This window comes from Atractosteus spatula, chromosome 18 (genome assembly GCF_055471065.1).
Source record: "Atractosteus spatula isolate fAtrSpa1 chromosome 18, fAtrSpa1.hap1, whole genome shotgun sequence".
Taxonomy (NCBI): domain Eukaryota; kingdom Metazoa; phylum Chordata; class Actinopteri; order Semionotiformes; family Lepisosteidae; genus Atractosteus; species Atractosteus spatula.
The window spans coordinates 8,808,143-8,823,060 of NC_142723.1; the positions used below are offsets into that span (position 1 = coordinate 8,808,143).

General features: G+C 38.7%; 1 protein-coding gene across 1 annotated transcript; it reads right to left on the reverse strand.

Moving 5' to 3' along the window:
* Positions 1–453: 453 nt before the first annotated feature.
* LOC148818540 (archaemetzincin-1-like) lies at positions 454–12,162 on the reverse strand. The gene is made up of 7 exons (XM_088936780.1): positions 11,859–12,162; positions 9,935–10,036; positions 5,380–5,553; positions 5,122–5,250; positions 4,513–4,676; positions 2,556–2,732; positions 454–1,605 (listed from the first exon to the last, which is right to left on the reverse strand). The coding sequence occupies exons 1-7, from the start codon at positions 12,160–12,162 to the stop codon at positions 1,018–1,020; spliced, it is 1,638 nt and encodes a 545-aa protein (XP_088792906.1). The 3' UTR covers positions 454–1,017.
* Positions 12,163–14,918: the final 2,756 nt, after the last annotated feature.

Below are 14,918 nucleotides of genomic sequence, written 5' to 3' on the forward strand. Positions count from 1 at the left end.
ATGATGAACAGGACATGTTTCTGTGTGATGCTTGTCTGAATTTGTTTTTAAAACCCTGGACCAGTAAGAAGTGCTCTGATTTGTTTCAGTTCTATGATATGCTACTTAAGGTAAGAAGGCTTGACTACAGAAAAGATTTAATTATTTCCCTAACACGTTTTCTTTCTTGGATCTTCTTATACTGTCAATCAAACGCACATTGGGACTATAATCCTTTTTTACACTACTTAGAGACATTAGCAGACTGATGTAGTAGGACTAGATGCATTTTCAGAGGTCACAATGAATTTAAGGATTTGAACTCAAGAAATACAGCAAAACAGGAGTGATGCCAATAGAATCTACGGCTAGCTCTCAGTAGTTATTTTTATGTTGTAGGCCAAAATTGCAAACTGGATCTTTATAGTACATACATGCACAGAATATAAAAATCACATGTGGAAGATTATGTAATTTATTTTTCCATAGCATAGTATTTGACATTTAATTATATTTTTGTATTAATTGACTGTTAATTTTTAGAAAGTAAACCAGCCAAAAATAAGCAGATTAAAAAAAAATTCCATTAATGCTGTAAGGTGAAAACAGTCTTTTAAAATTAAACTCCCATACTCATATAATGCTTGTCTAATTATATTAATGCTGTACAAATATATTAATGTCTTTCTTATTTACACTGCATCACAGTCTTGCGCTTTTTAACAATTTTATTTTATTTTAACACATGCCACAGCTACAGTAAAGCATGTGAAATATTCACAGTATGAAACTATTGTCAAAGAAAGCTAATGTTTGTGCCCTTTGTACAGCAGGGGACGAATACTCTGTATGTGATAATACATACAAGCTCTTGGCAGATAAAGGAAAACCAAGGTGAGGTGGGATTAAACGTCAGGAGTTAACACTGATATCCATGGGTTATCAGATGTGGTTATTGTTTTAATCTCTTCTGAAACTGATTTTTCTTATAGTGAGACAGGTTACATGGATAGCACCCTCATTCAATCTATAATACATTCAGTCTTCCCCACTGTCATCAAACGAATGAGAAATTTTCAGCTTCCTTGAGCTCAGCTTCCTACATAGAAGGGAAAACTTCTGCCCAATAATTGTTTTCAAACGTCTGTCCTCTTTAGGAGCCTCAAGAGATACCCTTACAATAGGCACTCGGTCTAGGATGGTACTGTGAGGGGGCAAAGCATCCACAAGATTGTCCAACTGAGAGAGCTTGTCTTCTGGAACTTCAGTCTCAAGGTTTGTGATACACAAATCCAGCCAAGCTTCATAGTCCTGAAGTGGGTCTGCAAAAAGTTCAACACACACCACCGTTTCCTCGCGTCTCTGAGTCTTGCATGTGCCAGAAAAGGAAAACAAAGCCGCAGCAGTAGGATGTCCATCATGCTCCAGTGCACGAGCAACAGAGACTTCCTGGTTTTCTGCATTTGGGCTGACGGTCTCCAAGGTTGCAGACAGAGGCTCTGACACATTCTCACAAGAAACGCCAGAGTCGGAGCTGAACAAGAAAGGATCCTTTAAGGTAATTCTGTCCACATTGTCCTTGGGGATCCAGGTGAAAGAAGCTTGTTGGCACCAGGCCTGAAGCTTCTGTTGAAAAGGATAAAAATTGGAGGGATATCTGATTAAGTCTCTCAGAGTTAAAAACTTTCGCTGGTCATGTAACCTATTCGGTCATGCAACGTTTTCCAGTTTACATCAAGCTGTATTTTTTAGATATTAACAAACATGATCAGATTAAATCCAAATGTTTAAGAAGCAACCAAAAAGAACAAAAAATGTCATATATTGTAATGTTCATGAAGTGTTTATAGTGAAAGTACAAAAAACAGCTGGTAACCCTGAATAATTAGCTGAATAACAGTTAAGGGTGACTGTCTCTATCTCCAATATAAATAATAAGATTCCTGTTTAAAAAAGAACAGATGATGCCAATTAGTAGCAAAAGTTGTACGACTTTAATGGAGATCACTTCATAGGGTCATCATCACTCACCTGAGAAGTGTGGGGCTTCTGCTTGTTTGGCACTTAATCTGTTAATTTAGAGCTCCCCCTAATGTTGAAATCCCAAACCAGAATTAAAAAGCACTGTGTTCATTCATTAGTTTCTCTTCAAAGCTCCAGAAGCTAGATTTGAGGCTGCAGAGGTGAATCTGTTTCAAGACAGATTTGCTTTGGCAGACAACGCAGTTTTCTTTAAATATAGATACATCTATGTTATCGAACTGTATTGCATATAGCTTTCTATTAAATGCACAGCACTTGACAAGTAAATTTCTTTCAGGAGACTACAGTACCCTCCCACATATTTGTGCATTTAATTAAAATGTAGCTTTCTGTACTTCACAGAACATAAGTTGTGCAAGATACAAAATTACATTTTCACAGTGTCATCCAGTCAGATTCAACAGAGGTTCTAAAGTGGAATTCCAAAAAAAACATTCAAAATTTATCACAAGTCTGTAGAGTTTAATTTGGGAATCTGGAAAGCTGCCTTACAATATGTGACAATACAGTACAGTATGCATCATGGTCTTTACCTTGTAGCGTTCTATCAGAGTGAAGCCCAGGGCAAACTGTAGCTTCCTGAGGCAGATGGGACAGAGGTCTGTGGGCCTGAGGAACACTTCATCCTGGCTTGTCACTCCTTGCATTGCACACCGCAGCCATCGGCAGTGTTCCAGGCCTACCAGGTGACACACTTCATGACTGACCACCTTGAAATCAAATATTGCCAAGTGAGACATGCTATTGTAGGCTTCCTGAGCCATGACTGTGCTCACTGCTGACAACATATCACCTGTGTCTAATGAACTAATCAAATAATCAGATGTGCTTCTACCACACTCTCTCTAGTGTATCATGGTCACTCACAAATCATCAATTACTCAAAATTAAGCAAAAAACTTTTAATCTATATCTGAAAATGGAATCCTTTTAAATGTATGAAAACATACAAACACAATAGAGTGATAAGTTTAATTTGCTGCACAGTATGTAATGTTTAAATCCATATAGCTCTGGTATTTGTAATATGGCAAAATGATACCCTATATCATCAAAATTAAAAATACCAGCTAATCACCAGTAAATAACCAATAAATGTATCTGGTCACACCAATCATTTGTGACACCCAAAGAAGGCTCCACAGCCGAAACGTTGTGATTCCTTTCTTCTCTTTTCAGCATGGAATAAACCTTTACGTGTTCCTGTAGTAAGATAAAGTCCAGTGTGATCTTCCTAATGCTTTTCCTGCTTCTGGAAAAAAATGAAATTTAAAAAACCTTCCATTCTATTTGAGAGTTACCTGATATGTCTGTTTCATTATAGGTAGTATTGATAGGAATATACAATGAGCCTATTAAATGAAAATACATTATGTGACCATAAAAATGAAAATGTATCACTTGTGGAGATTAATAATTGTAACAAAGTCCTGGGATGAAAGGAAAGCATGTACACAAATACACATATAGTGACAAGCTTGTTGAAATACGTACCTCATTACATTTCTCAAATTTATTTTTTTACCATGTATATAGTAATTTCATAAATTCAAAATTATCATGTACTTATCTGATTTTCTAACATTTTTACTGAAATTTGTAAAAATGAAATTAGTGTTAATTGTTAAAATAATTGATTTTACTTAAAATCAAGTATTAGGCTTACAAATGATTACCTCAGTTGTATTTAATGTTTATAATTTATCATTTTTATAATTTACTTAGTTGTATTTCGTTTATAACATTAGCTAGAATCATGCTACCTGCACATTTATCTTATGTTCTAATTAATCCCATAAACTTGTCTAATCAATGTTGAAAATAAATCTGGTGGTAACATCTATAGCAATCTATAAAACAGTTCCATCAAGTTAACAGTGATGTACAATTCCAAACCACTCACAACTAATCTCTCACTGTGAGATTGCTATGTCAAAGGCCAAACTTCAAACATCAGTGTGGGAGTGAGAAGCAGGGTTGTAACAAAAACAATTAACAGCAGTTATGATAGAGACAAACTCTATTTGCAGGTATTTTATTATAGAAAAATCTCACTTCTTTCAAAAGTCTCATGTCAAAATTCTAGAAGTTGGATTCTGTGCTCTCAAAACTAGACACTATATTAAAGGAATGCTCAGTGTAACCAAGATGTTTGATTTTCTATGTAACAGTTTACTATGCTCCAGTCCTAAGAAGTTTATTTTATCCTTGTTAAAACATCAGTTATTTATATGCACTTAATTACATATATTATAGTTGATGTCTTGGAAATATTTTTGACTGACCTTTAACTACTTTAGTCAAAAAAAAGATTCAAGCTTTTTATATATTATACATTAGGCACTGTTAAACAGAAGGCTTCATTCAGGGTTTTTTAGGCATTTAAGTTTTTATGTAATTTTTCCTTTTGACTGAGTCCTTAACATGAAAAAACTGAGCCACGTGGGCATAATCTTTTCATCCCTTCCTGCTGTCTGTCTCCCTCCTCACCTTGCAACACTGCAACAATTCAATCAGAGTTAAGGTTTCTGGCTGCTCTTTCGCATGCTGACTTTCCTTTCTGAGATGGTGAGTTTCAGCTTTCCATTCACCTGCCTCAGGCACTTTCTCTGAAGTTCTCCCAGATAATCGGGAAAAGCTGCAGACTCCTACTGCTACACAAAAGGTAAAGAGAATATATTAAAATCTAGTATAGTCTGTAAAAATACAATGTTACATACTGCTGTATATTGCCACAACATTTTTGATGATGTAATGTTCTGTGTAAAGTAGTGAATGTTAATGTTCTTCATGTTTACTACATTATATGATTTTTGAAATATGGCATGTTTTTACTATTCATTCTCTTTGCTCTGCCATTAATTTCCACAGTTTCCGTCATGATCTATCTACTGTTCTGCATTTTAACAGACTCTTATATCATTATCATGTGCTTACGGCACTTCATTCTTCATTCTTCTTTTATCATGGTTTACTATGGTAAACTTTTATTAGCTTTGAGATATTTTTTCTACTGCAATGATAGCAAGTACTACTGATTAATGTATGATATCATCATGCAGTTGAGAACCTAGAAATGTAGTTTAACACATAACTTACCTTGCTCATTTGAAGATTTTCCATATGTATAGTTCCATGTCTCACAGGAGTAAAGGTCGCAAAAAGTCACACCAAGGACGCAGAATGCATCCATAGGTTTTAACGCCTTTAAGTGTTTCAGAATTCCATCTAGCAAAAGTCCAAGAAAGATGGGTTTTAGCATTATAAGAAAAACAACACCCTCACTACTTAACTACACAAAAAGGAGTTAAACCTTTGAGTGGCAAATGCTATCTTGTGACTTGTATTTGTTCTCACCAACATGGAGCTGGATTTTACTGGAGTCTGGAATCCGACGGATATCGCACTTTATAGACAGTGAAGATATTGATGGGAGAAACTTCACATTGAAACCCAGGAAGAATGCCCCCAAATAAGATTTGAGGTTGTCAAGGAATATAACCATCCATTCTCCTTCTTTTTCATACATATCTGAAAAGAAAAAGTGCTACTTAATGTAATGGTGGTATGGTCAGTCCATAAATGAATATAGACAGCAAGAGACAAGAAACTGTAGATAAGCTTAGGACAAACTGATAACTCAAAATGATGTTGAGTAACAGTGTACTTGTATGAAATTTGGATAGGCAAAAGAAACAAATACTATGACTTACACTTTTCTTTTACAAAAATATACATAAGTAATACACAAAAAATGTATTACAATTCAAAGAAGCACAATAAATCTGTTTACCTAGGTATTCATTGCAAATTAAAATTATCTTATAGTACTTTTATTTATTTAATTCTGCAGTTTTCAAATAACAGTAATTTCTACACATAGATACATAAGAAAGGATACAAATGAGAGGAGACCTTTTGGCTCATTAATAACTTTTTAATTCAAGAATCTCATACATTTTTCTATTTTAAATGAACTTTCCCTTAGTTTCCATTTGTGTTTCACTGTTGATTCTGAAGGGGTCCAGGGAGTTGACTCTGTCAGTGCCTTTGAGGATTTTGAACATTTGCATAAGGTCTCCTGATAGTCTCTGTTAAACATTAAAAAAGACTCAGTTCTTTTGCTAGTCAGAGTTGGGCATTCCTTTGAGCCCAGTAATGTATCTGGCTGTTCTTCTCTGGATCAGTTCCAGAGCAGCAGTCTCTGCAGTATTTTTGTCTTTGCAGAACCTCTATCCTACCCATTTCCCAATTGCACAAATTACTGTGCCTGGCTAAGGCGATTTTTTTTTCACGGAGCTGCGGGTATTGCCGCTTCAAATCAATATGTCTCTAGAGGGAGACAAGACCAGCGTAGAGAAAGAAAAAGAACTTTCCTTCTTCAGGCGAGCTTGTAAGGCTCGAGAGACAGATATAATCCAATTAGATCTAGAGAATACGATTGCCTTCTAGCTCAAGAACTACAGATGGAGTTCTGAAAATCAACAACCATGCGGCTGTCAAGGAGGTGAGAAACGAGCTGAATTCCTGGTCTTTGAGGTCCTCTAGCAGAAACTAGTGGGACTTTGGCTAACTGTGTCACATATCCTTCCCCCCAGCTCAAACATGTAATCTCAGAGCGCTCAGTATTGTGAGACACTGGATTCTGGAGAAGGCATTGGAATTCCCTTGCAATGATCCAGCTCGGTGTTTGACCATGAACCTGCAAAGTTGAAGGTCAAGGAACCAGAAGGTGATACAATCGTTTTTGTCCTTACTGGCCTTCATCCAGGTTAACAGGGTATGGTGTGTAACAAGAGTAAATGCCCTGCCGAGGTAATAACACAGGGTTTCGGTAGCCCATTTGATGGTGAGACATTCCTTTTTGACCACTGTATAATTTCTTTCTCCAGGGAGAAGTTTGTGTCTATGGTAAAGGATAGGATGCTCCACACTATCAGTTACATGAGAGAAAATTGCATTGAGCCCTTTCTCAGAAGCATCAGTCTTCAGGATGAACCTCTGATTGAAGTCGGGAACTTTCAGGACTGGGTCCATACAAAGGGTCTGCTTCAGGTCTGCGAGAGCATCTGCAGATTCCGGAGCCCAGCACACCAGTTTCGGGGCAGAATGGTGAGTCAGGTCAGTCAAAGGGGTTGCCCGTTCTGCAAATTATGAGACGAATCTCATGTAATACCCAACCAGACCCCAGAAGGCTCTCATCTGAGTTTTGGTCTTGGAAACTGGCTAGTGTCAGATTTCCTTGACTTTGTTGACCTGGGGTCTCACCTGTCCACCTCTCACAATATAGTCAAGTAATTTTGCTTTCCTCAGCCTCTCCAGAAGCTGATTGACACCAGACATCAGATATACTGCACATGGAAACAAGAGACTTCATCATTCAGTTTCCTGAAGTCGTTGCAGAAACGCCAGGAGCCATCAGCTTTTGGTACCAGGACACTAGGACTGGACTAACGGCTATTACTTTCCTCGATGATATCAAGATCCAGTATTTTCTGGACCTTCCAACAGACTTCATTTAATTTGCCTTCAGGGATACAATAAGGGGAGAGGCTTGCAAATACTCCAGGGACGTTACAATGTAGTGTTGAATGAGGTGCATGCACCAGGGAAGGAGAGAGAAAACAGTGGTGTTACGGTGCAGTAATGCGGTAGCTTCCTTGCTAGAGTGAGATTGGGAGAAAGCACTATAGAAGCATCTGTTGAGCAAGTGAAAATGCAGAAGCAGTGGGCGGTGGTCCCCTCCTCTAAAGAATAGTCTTGCCAAGGTTTTAATAGGTTGATGTGATAAATGTTTTCTTTTTGTCTATGGTGATATATTTTATTGTACATCAGCCCAGTCCTTTTGACGCCCTTACAGGGACCTTGCCAGCAGGCTTATAATTTACACTCTGTGTAAATTAGGTAGGTAGTGTGGTGTCACCGGGGGAAATGTTAGTGTAAACAAGATGTTACTCACACCACATGGTTCTTCTCCGTTACTTTTGTCCGATTATTTGCTGATCCCAATCCATAATCCGTTCTCTCTGTCCTTAAGCAATCCAAATTCCAAAGACCATATATCCACACAAATCCACTCCGTATCCAAGCCGCTAACTGTAAATCGTAATCCGTAGTCCTTTCGTTAGTCCGTTATACCTTAATTCCTTTAAACACAATCTTACTCCTGCTCTTCCACCAAAACGCATTCACCTCATCGGCTTCCGCGCTGGCTCACCGCTTCCGGGGCATTTATATTTTGTTTCCTGATGTAGCTCACCTGTGTCTCATTGTTTCGCTGCATAGGCCTTTTCCAAAAGCGGGTCAGCTGGTTCTCCTTGGCGGCCATCTTGCTCAGGTCTATATCAAGTATATTAAGTGTTTCGTTGTTTCGTTCTGGAAATCTCTCTCTTTCTCATCCTAGTGTTAATGCTGCATCAGTAGGGTCCGCTTGTCGGCACGCCCATCTTAATTTGGTGGTTTGAACCAAATCTTTGAGCTGACGTTGCCATTAAATGCGACCGAGAATACTCCAACCGGCGCATCGTTCCGCCTGCCGTCGGAGTCAGGGCAGGGGGGAGGAGAACAAAGTAATGTAGCCAATTCAGAGGGGGATTATTAGGAGGCATGGGAAATCTGGCCAGGACACCGGGGCTACACCCCTACTCTTTTCGAGAAACACCCTGGGATTTTTAATGACCACAGAGAGTCAGGACCTCAGTTTTACGTCTCATCCGAAAGACATCGCTTGTTTACAGTATAGTGTCCCCGTCACTAAACTGGGGCATTAGGACCCACTAACTCTTCTAGCAGCAACCTTAGTTTTTCCCAGGAGGTCTCCCATCCAGGTACTGACCAGGCTCACACCTGCTTAGCTTCAGTGGGCTGCCAGGTGTGAGCTGCAGAGTGATATGGCTGATGGCAATCTTGGAACAACAACTGCCTTAACAGTGAAGTCCTGCTGCAGAACCATAAATTCAGGTGAGTGCTGGGATGACATTTCTGATCCCCATGTAGGAAACAGAAATTTCCTGATTCAGAAGTATTTGGGCAGGCTTTACTACAGTATGTTGGAGGCAATGATCAACATCAAGCTCCCAGAATCCACTAAGGCTCATAAAGATTGCCCATAAAGGGACCTACTTTAACTAGGGGGTCCTCAGTGTGGTTATCTGGCTGGTGCACAACATTGCATTCCATTTTCTTGCCCCTTTGTCAGAGCGGGGTTTAGCATCCTGATTCTCCCTCCTAAACTGTCAAGTTGGGAAAAACATCACTGCCCCGAACCATTCAGGGGATAAGATGGCAATCCTAGGGCTTCATCTCAAGTGAATATCCCTGGCCCCTTTTATCTCTGCTACGCTCTTCTTTATGTGTAGTCCCTATGCTGTAGTTACAACTCTTTTAGTTGATTTTGATGGCCAAGTGGTGACGCTCCAAGGTTGCCATAAAACTGCCAACAGTTTTATGGAGGTATGTGTCGAGAACTACACACTCTACTAAGTGAGGGTTTCTGGTTCCAGCCACATTCTTGCCAAACAGATAAGGTCATATTTGAGAGCGAGCACTGACCTTTGGGCTGTAACACCAGTCGTGGTATGTCTGGGCTTGGACCTGAGTTATAATTCCCTCCCATGCTAGAATTTTGGCCTTTAATGAATCATAACTAGAGGCAATAGCACTATTGACATCATATAAGACCTTATGGCCGTGCCGCACAAGAAAGGGGCTACAAGCCCAGAGATCCAGATCCCAGTTAATGTGTTCAGCGATCCTCTCGAAGACTCTGAAGTATGTCTCTACATCATCCTGCGCAGTCATTTTCTGGAGGACATGAGCGCTTTGTACCTACAGATGGGTTGAAGGGGTTGAGTCCAGGGGTGTTAAAGTCATTTGGTCAACCATCTCACAACAGGTTTTGATTTGCTTCTACCTGTTCCTGAAGGTAACAAGTCTGAGCTGCTGGTATCTCCTGGACAATGGACAACTGTGTTTGGAAAACTTCCTGAGCCCTCTGTTGTAGCATATTGGCCTCCTGTTGTGTGACAACAAATTTTTATGACAGTCTGAATGGCTTCCTTGAGGACGGAAACATGGTCATGTTGACCTCGTGGACAATGCAACCCCACGTTGGGCATCAAAAATGTCACCGTGTAAGGATTTGAATGGAACTGTGGGTATCGCTGGTTCAAATCAATATCTCTTTCTCTCGAGGGAGACAGAAGACCAGCATGAGGTCACTGTGAGAAAGAAAAAAAGTTTCCTTCTTCGGGCGAGCTTGTAAGGCTCGAGAGATGGATATAATCTCATTTGATATACAGAGAACGACTATGTCCAAGCTTGAGAGTGACAGAGTTCTTAAAATGAATGAACGAACGTCCGTGTGGGCATCTTATATCGCTGCTCCTCTGAGTGGGAGCAGCTGCTGGCTATAAACTGTCAATAATTGCATTCTCATGCAGCTGTCAAAGAGGTGAGAAGTTTACAGAATTCCTGGTTATTTCAGGATCTCTAGTGGTTATTATCGGGACTTCGGCTCACTGTGTTACACTACATTAAATGCCATCTGCCAAAAGTTTAACGTGGACCCTTCTAATTTTTTTAAAATTTCCTTTGTAGCTACTACAGTGCTAATCTTCCTACAGTATTTTGGTATGATCTGTTAACTTGATTTGTTTGCCAACTGTCCCAGGTCTGGATCATTGATACAAAATAGGAAGTGCAGTGGTCTTAATATATTAGCTGTATTTTTCCCCTGATAACATCAATCCTATTGATGTAATGAGAAGCACTTACTTCTTAATTGTTTTCTGTTTTCTATCCATGAACCATTTCTTAATCCAAATACACGTATTTTCACAGGATGCTTACTGTCTGCAATTTGAGTTATTTAGAGCTTCCATGACCTTACACATAATAGAAGCAAGTCTATAATTACGTGGTTCACTTTTGCAACCTATTTAATGGATGGAACGGGGTGCGAGACACCCTTTTCTAAGGATGCGAGACATTCCTAGACATTCCTAGACATGCGAGACAAGTAAATAATCAAAAAACAAATTACGTAAATGATTTTTGATCAGCGGTGCACAGAACAGATTTTGAGAACCAAGGCAGTGCAGATTGCAGTAAAGGTTATGAACCACTGATCTAAAGGCTTCCTATTTTTATCTCTGTCATTATACAGAATTAGGTTCATTTAAATGCCAGTGACTAATATAATGACCAGTGTCCAATTGTTAAAGATTCGGCCAATGAAACCGAAACCAAGTAATGAACCCACTTGCGGGAGCTGAAAAAATTACCCTGAAGGAGATCTATACTGCGAAACAAAACCAAGTCCAAAGGGAAAGCCAGTAATCCAAAACCAGGGAGAGAGTTACCGAAGCCAAGTTGTAATCCAAAAGCCGTAGTCGAAGGATTGAACCAAGAGTCCAGGGGAAGCCAGTAATACTAAACCAGGAAGAAAGTTACCGAAGCCAAGCCGTAATCCAAAAGCCGTAGTCAAAGGACAAAACCAAGAGTCCGTAACCAAAAAGTAGCAACGAGGAATAAGATGTAGCGCAACAAAGTAGCTCAAACTGAAAACCAATACTGAGCGAGGAGGTAGGGAAAAACTGTGCTTAAGTACAAGATGAGACGGATGTGTGGTGGTGAATACATGCTCTTATAGGTTGTCTAATTGAACTTGGGCTACACCTTCTTCTGCCTCTTCCGTTGCCGGGAAGCAGGGATCATAACACCAATTTATTAAACCAAACGTGTGGGAAAAGCCAAGCAATTGTGTACAAAGAATATTCAGCACTTTCAATTTACATCAACCTGAACGCAAAAAAATAACACTGAATTTGTCTTACCTATTGGCTGTATGTAGATGATTCTTTTGTAAGAGGTGCATTGGCGCCAGCGAGCAGAGTTATAGAAGCTCTCAAAGTCTTCTGGGGCTTCAGGACGACTTATAAGCCAATCAAAAGCAGTCCTTATAAGTAGTGTCTGGAAGAGGATTCTATTTGGATTGTAAGCCTCAGATAAGAAGCATCTCTCTGCAGTGGAGAATGTGCTGGCATAGAGATCCTTCAGGTAAGCATTGGTAGAGATAAGAGCTTCTTTCAAAGCTTGAGGTCCGAAACAAAACTCTTGGCCCTGTCTGTGCTGAAGCATTCTGTATTACATGGATTTTACGAGGTCAGCTGAAAGAAGATGCATTTAGTTTGGTTGCACACTGCGAGGGACTGAATAACTTCACATTTCAAGAGACATTTCCAGACCCTGTTTAACCGAGGATCACATGAAAATGGCTTGCAGAAAAAAAGTATTTTCCTGGTCTGTCATCCTAGATAACCATATATTTCCTAAACATCATATCAGATTAAAATGTACCCACAGACTGTCAAATTCTTTTAATCAGCAATTTACCGATACAGTCCTATCAATTATGATATGAGTAGTGTATAGTACATGCTTTTCGACAAAGCAAATCTTTTCACTTCTCAAAACCATACTTAATTCTTTTTATATTTAGTTGGAATTGTTGCTGTTTAGCAAAAGAGAAATGATGGCACCACAAGCAAAACTATTCAGTATGAATGTTTATATGAGCTTGTGATGACAAATGTCAATTACTCAAACACTTGGCAAGAACTTCCAGAATCTGACTCGCATTGAAATTTCCTGTGCAACTTCCCTGGACTCCAGCAAAGTCCCAATACTGTTAGATGAAAACAATAAGAACCTTCCACAGAAAGAGAGAAGAATGGATCAAAAAGACTCCATCTTACTACATCTGGAGTGAAAGTGGCCATGTACTGGCTTTTATTCATCCATCAGGGTGTAGTTTAGCAAAATATTAAAAATGGGAAATTTATTTCACAGAAGTAACAGAAATATCCCGTTAATAATATAATCATATTTTAATATAATATTTCAGTAAGCCTCTGTGCAGTTAAAAACTAACCATCAGTATGTGCTAGGATCCGGTCAAACTCGTGAAGTGCAAGACATAAAGCTAACATCACGCCTTACTGTATGTCTCTGTTAGGAGAAATAAGGTGTTTCAGTAACATGCAAATAAAATATCTTACTTTTAAATTAACAACCGCCATTGTCTAACGCAACACCTCTGTAGTAAACGTCTTTGTTTTCACATAATATATTTTCACTTTGCACCAAAGGCAAATTATTTTCTTTATGCACCTTAATTTCTCTGATACCCAATTATTGAATTTTTGCAAAGAGCAGTACTAAATTCAGCTGGCGATGTAATAAAGTCATAATCAGATCCTATCGTCCATCGACAAAATCCTTGTCAGTTAAGTTCCCAAGCTTGGTGTTTTTGTGGCGAACAAAATGCACTCAAGGTACCTAAAGACCAGCTTGTATGAACACATACTGTACCACACAAACGTTGTAACGCGAAAAGCTTGCAGTATGATTGCTATAGTAACAGAAACAGTAGTAACGAGTTTCTAAGATTTAGTCATTTTTAACTTTCCCGTCGTCATTTATATGTATACTGTATATTATATACAGACATGCAGTACCTCACATCTGCACCGCCAATCGTGAACGAGTATGAGCTGTCCTCTCTGGTTTACGGATGCCTTACCTGTATCATAATAATCATAGACCATTTCTTGGAAACGAATAAAACGTCTAACATTTAAAGTCGCACTAAAAAAATCGGGAGGTTTCAGTCGGACGTCACGAGAACATTCAGAATACTAAAAGAGCTCTGGTGATATTGTTGATGAAAACGCAGACCAGGCGCTTTTATTAGTAAATACTGTACGTACTGTAGGTTGTTTACAGCGATCTCCGATATTCTTAAATGTTTTATACAGCCTCTGCACCAGAACCAGAATTTCACATATCCTCGAAATATGAAGTAGCCATGTTTATTCAGCTAACCCAATCTCGGTGTTTCTGAAGTGGAGTGTTTATTAAGATTCCAATATATGATGTATGCCGTTTTAGTAAATGGACGATACCAAATCACTTTTAATAGTTTCGTTTTTTTACTAAAAGCATCATTCAAAAACGCCAATCTCAAATCCAAGATAGAACTCCTCAAATGTAGAAATTCCCTTAAATTTAAGTTTTACAGATCAGAATCAAAAACCGCAATCCGTTTTTCCGCATAAACCACACTTTGAGCAGGCAGCGTTTTAACCGGATGTATTTATTAATCTTATGGTATACATTACACTAAATCTCGGTGTTCAGTAAATCACTCATGTCAAGATGGGTAACTTGAAACGAAATTACTGTACAACACATTTTTTAACGTGTTGTCATCTGTTAGGACAAGAACTACTGTATGTCAAAAATTAATGTCTTTAATTTTATGACCTACCCTGGAACCAAGTTTTACGTCTCTTGGGTCCTGGGATCCAATCCAGACTTTTCTATGGGTTTCTGCCAGATTCTCCGGTTACCTTTTACCTTCCAAAGACATACTGTAGGCTAGATAAACTGTTGTCTTTAAATTGTATATGGCAACAACCCAGGATTTAATCCCACTTTAAAATTAATAAACATAATTTTGATAATGGATGGGTATGTACTTTCAACAAACTGCACAGTTGGGTTTTTGTCAATTGATATCTGGTCACCAGGTGAAGCTGTTGAACTACATTCCAGTCACTTCAGCTACAATTTGGCATTTCATATCAAACTGGCAAGTGTCAATGCATAATCTAAGAACGCTCTACAATATTAGGACATCCATACATCTAATGTGTTGTAATATAAATGCAGAAATTCTCCTGTATAGAAATGTAATGGAAAATAACTTTGCACTTTGGGCTCATCTCTGACAAAAATCTTTGTTTATAGTCCAGTTCAAATATAATGAGAAACAATAGTTACAGGTTGGACTATGGTGAATCAAATTCATTGGTAAAAGTAAAGTTCATATT

What these genes read in the sequence shown, in the direction of transcription:
- LOC148818540 (XM_088936780.1), bottom strand. Translation starts at nt 12,162, where the DNA reads ATGCTTCAGCACAGACAGGGCCAAGAGTTTTGTTTCGGACCTCAAGCT. An exon ending in TAAAATCCAGCTCCATGTTG is followed by an intron (nt 5,251 to 5,379) that starts GTGAGAACAAAT and finishes GACTTTTGCTAG; the next exon opens with ATGGAATTCTGAAACACTTA. An exon ending in CTCTGATAGAACGCTACAAG is followed by an intron (nt 1,606 to 2,555) that starts GTAAAGACCATG and finishes CCTTTTCAACAG; the next exon opens with AAGCTTCAGGCCTGGTGCCA.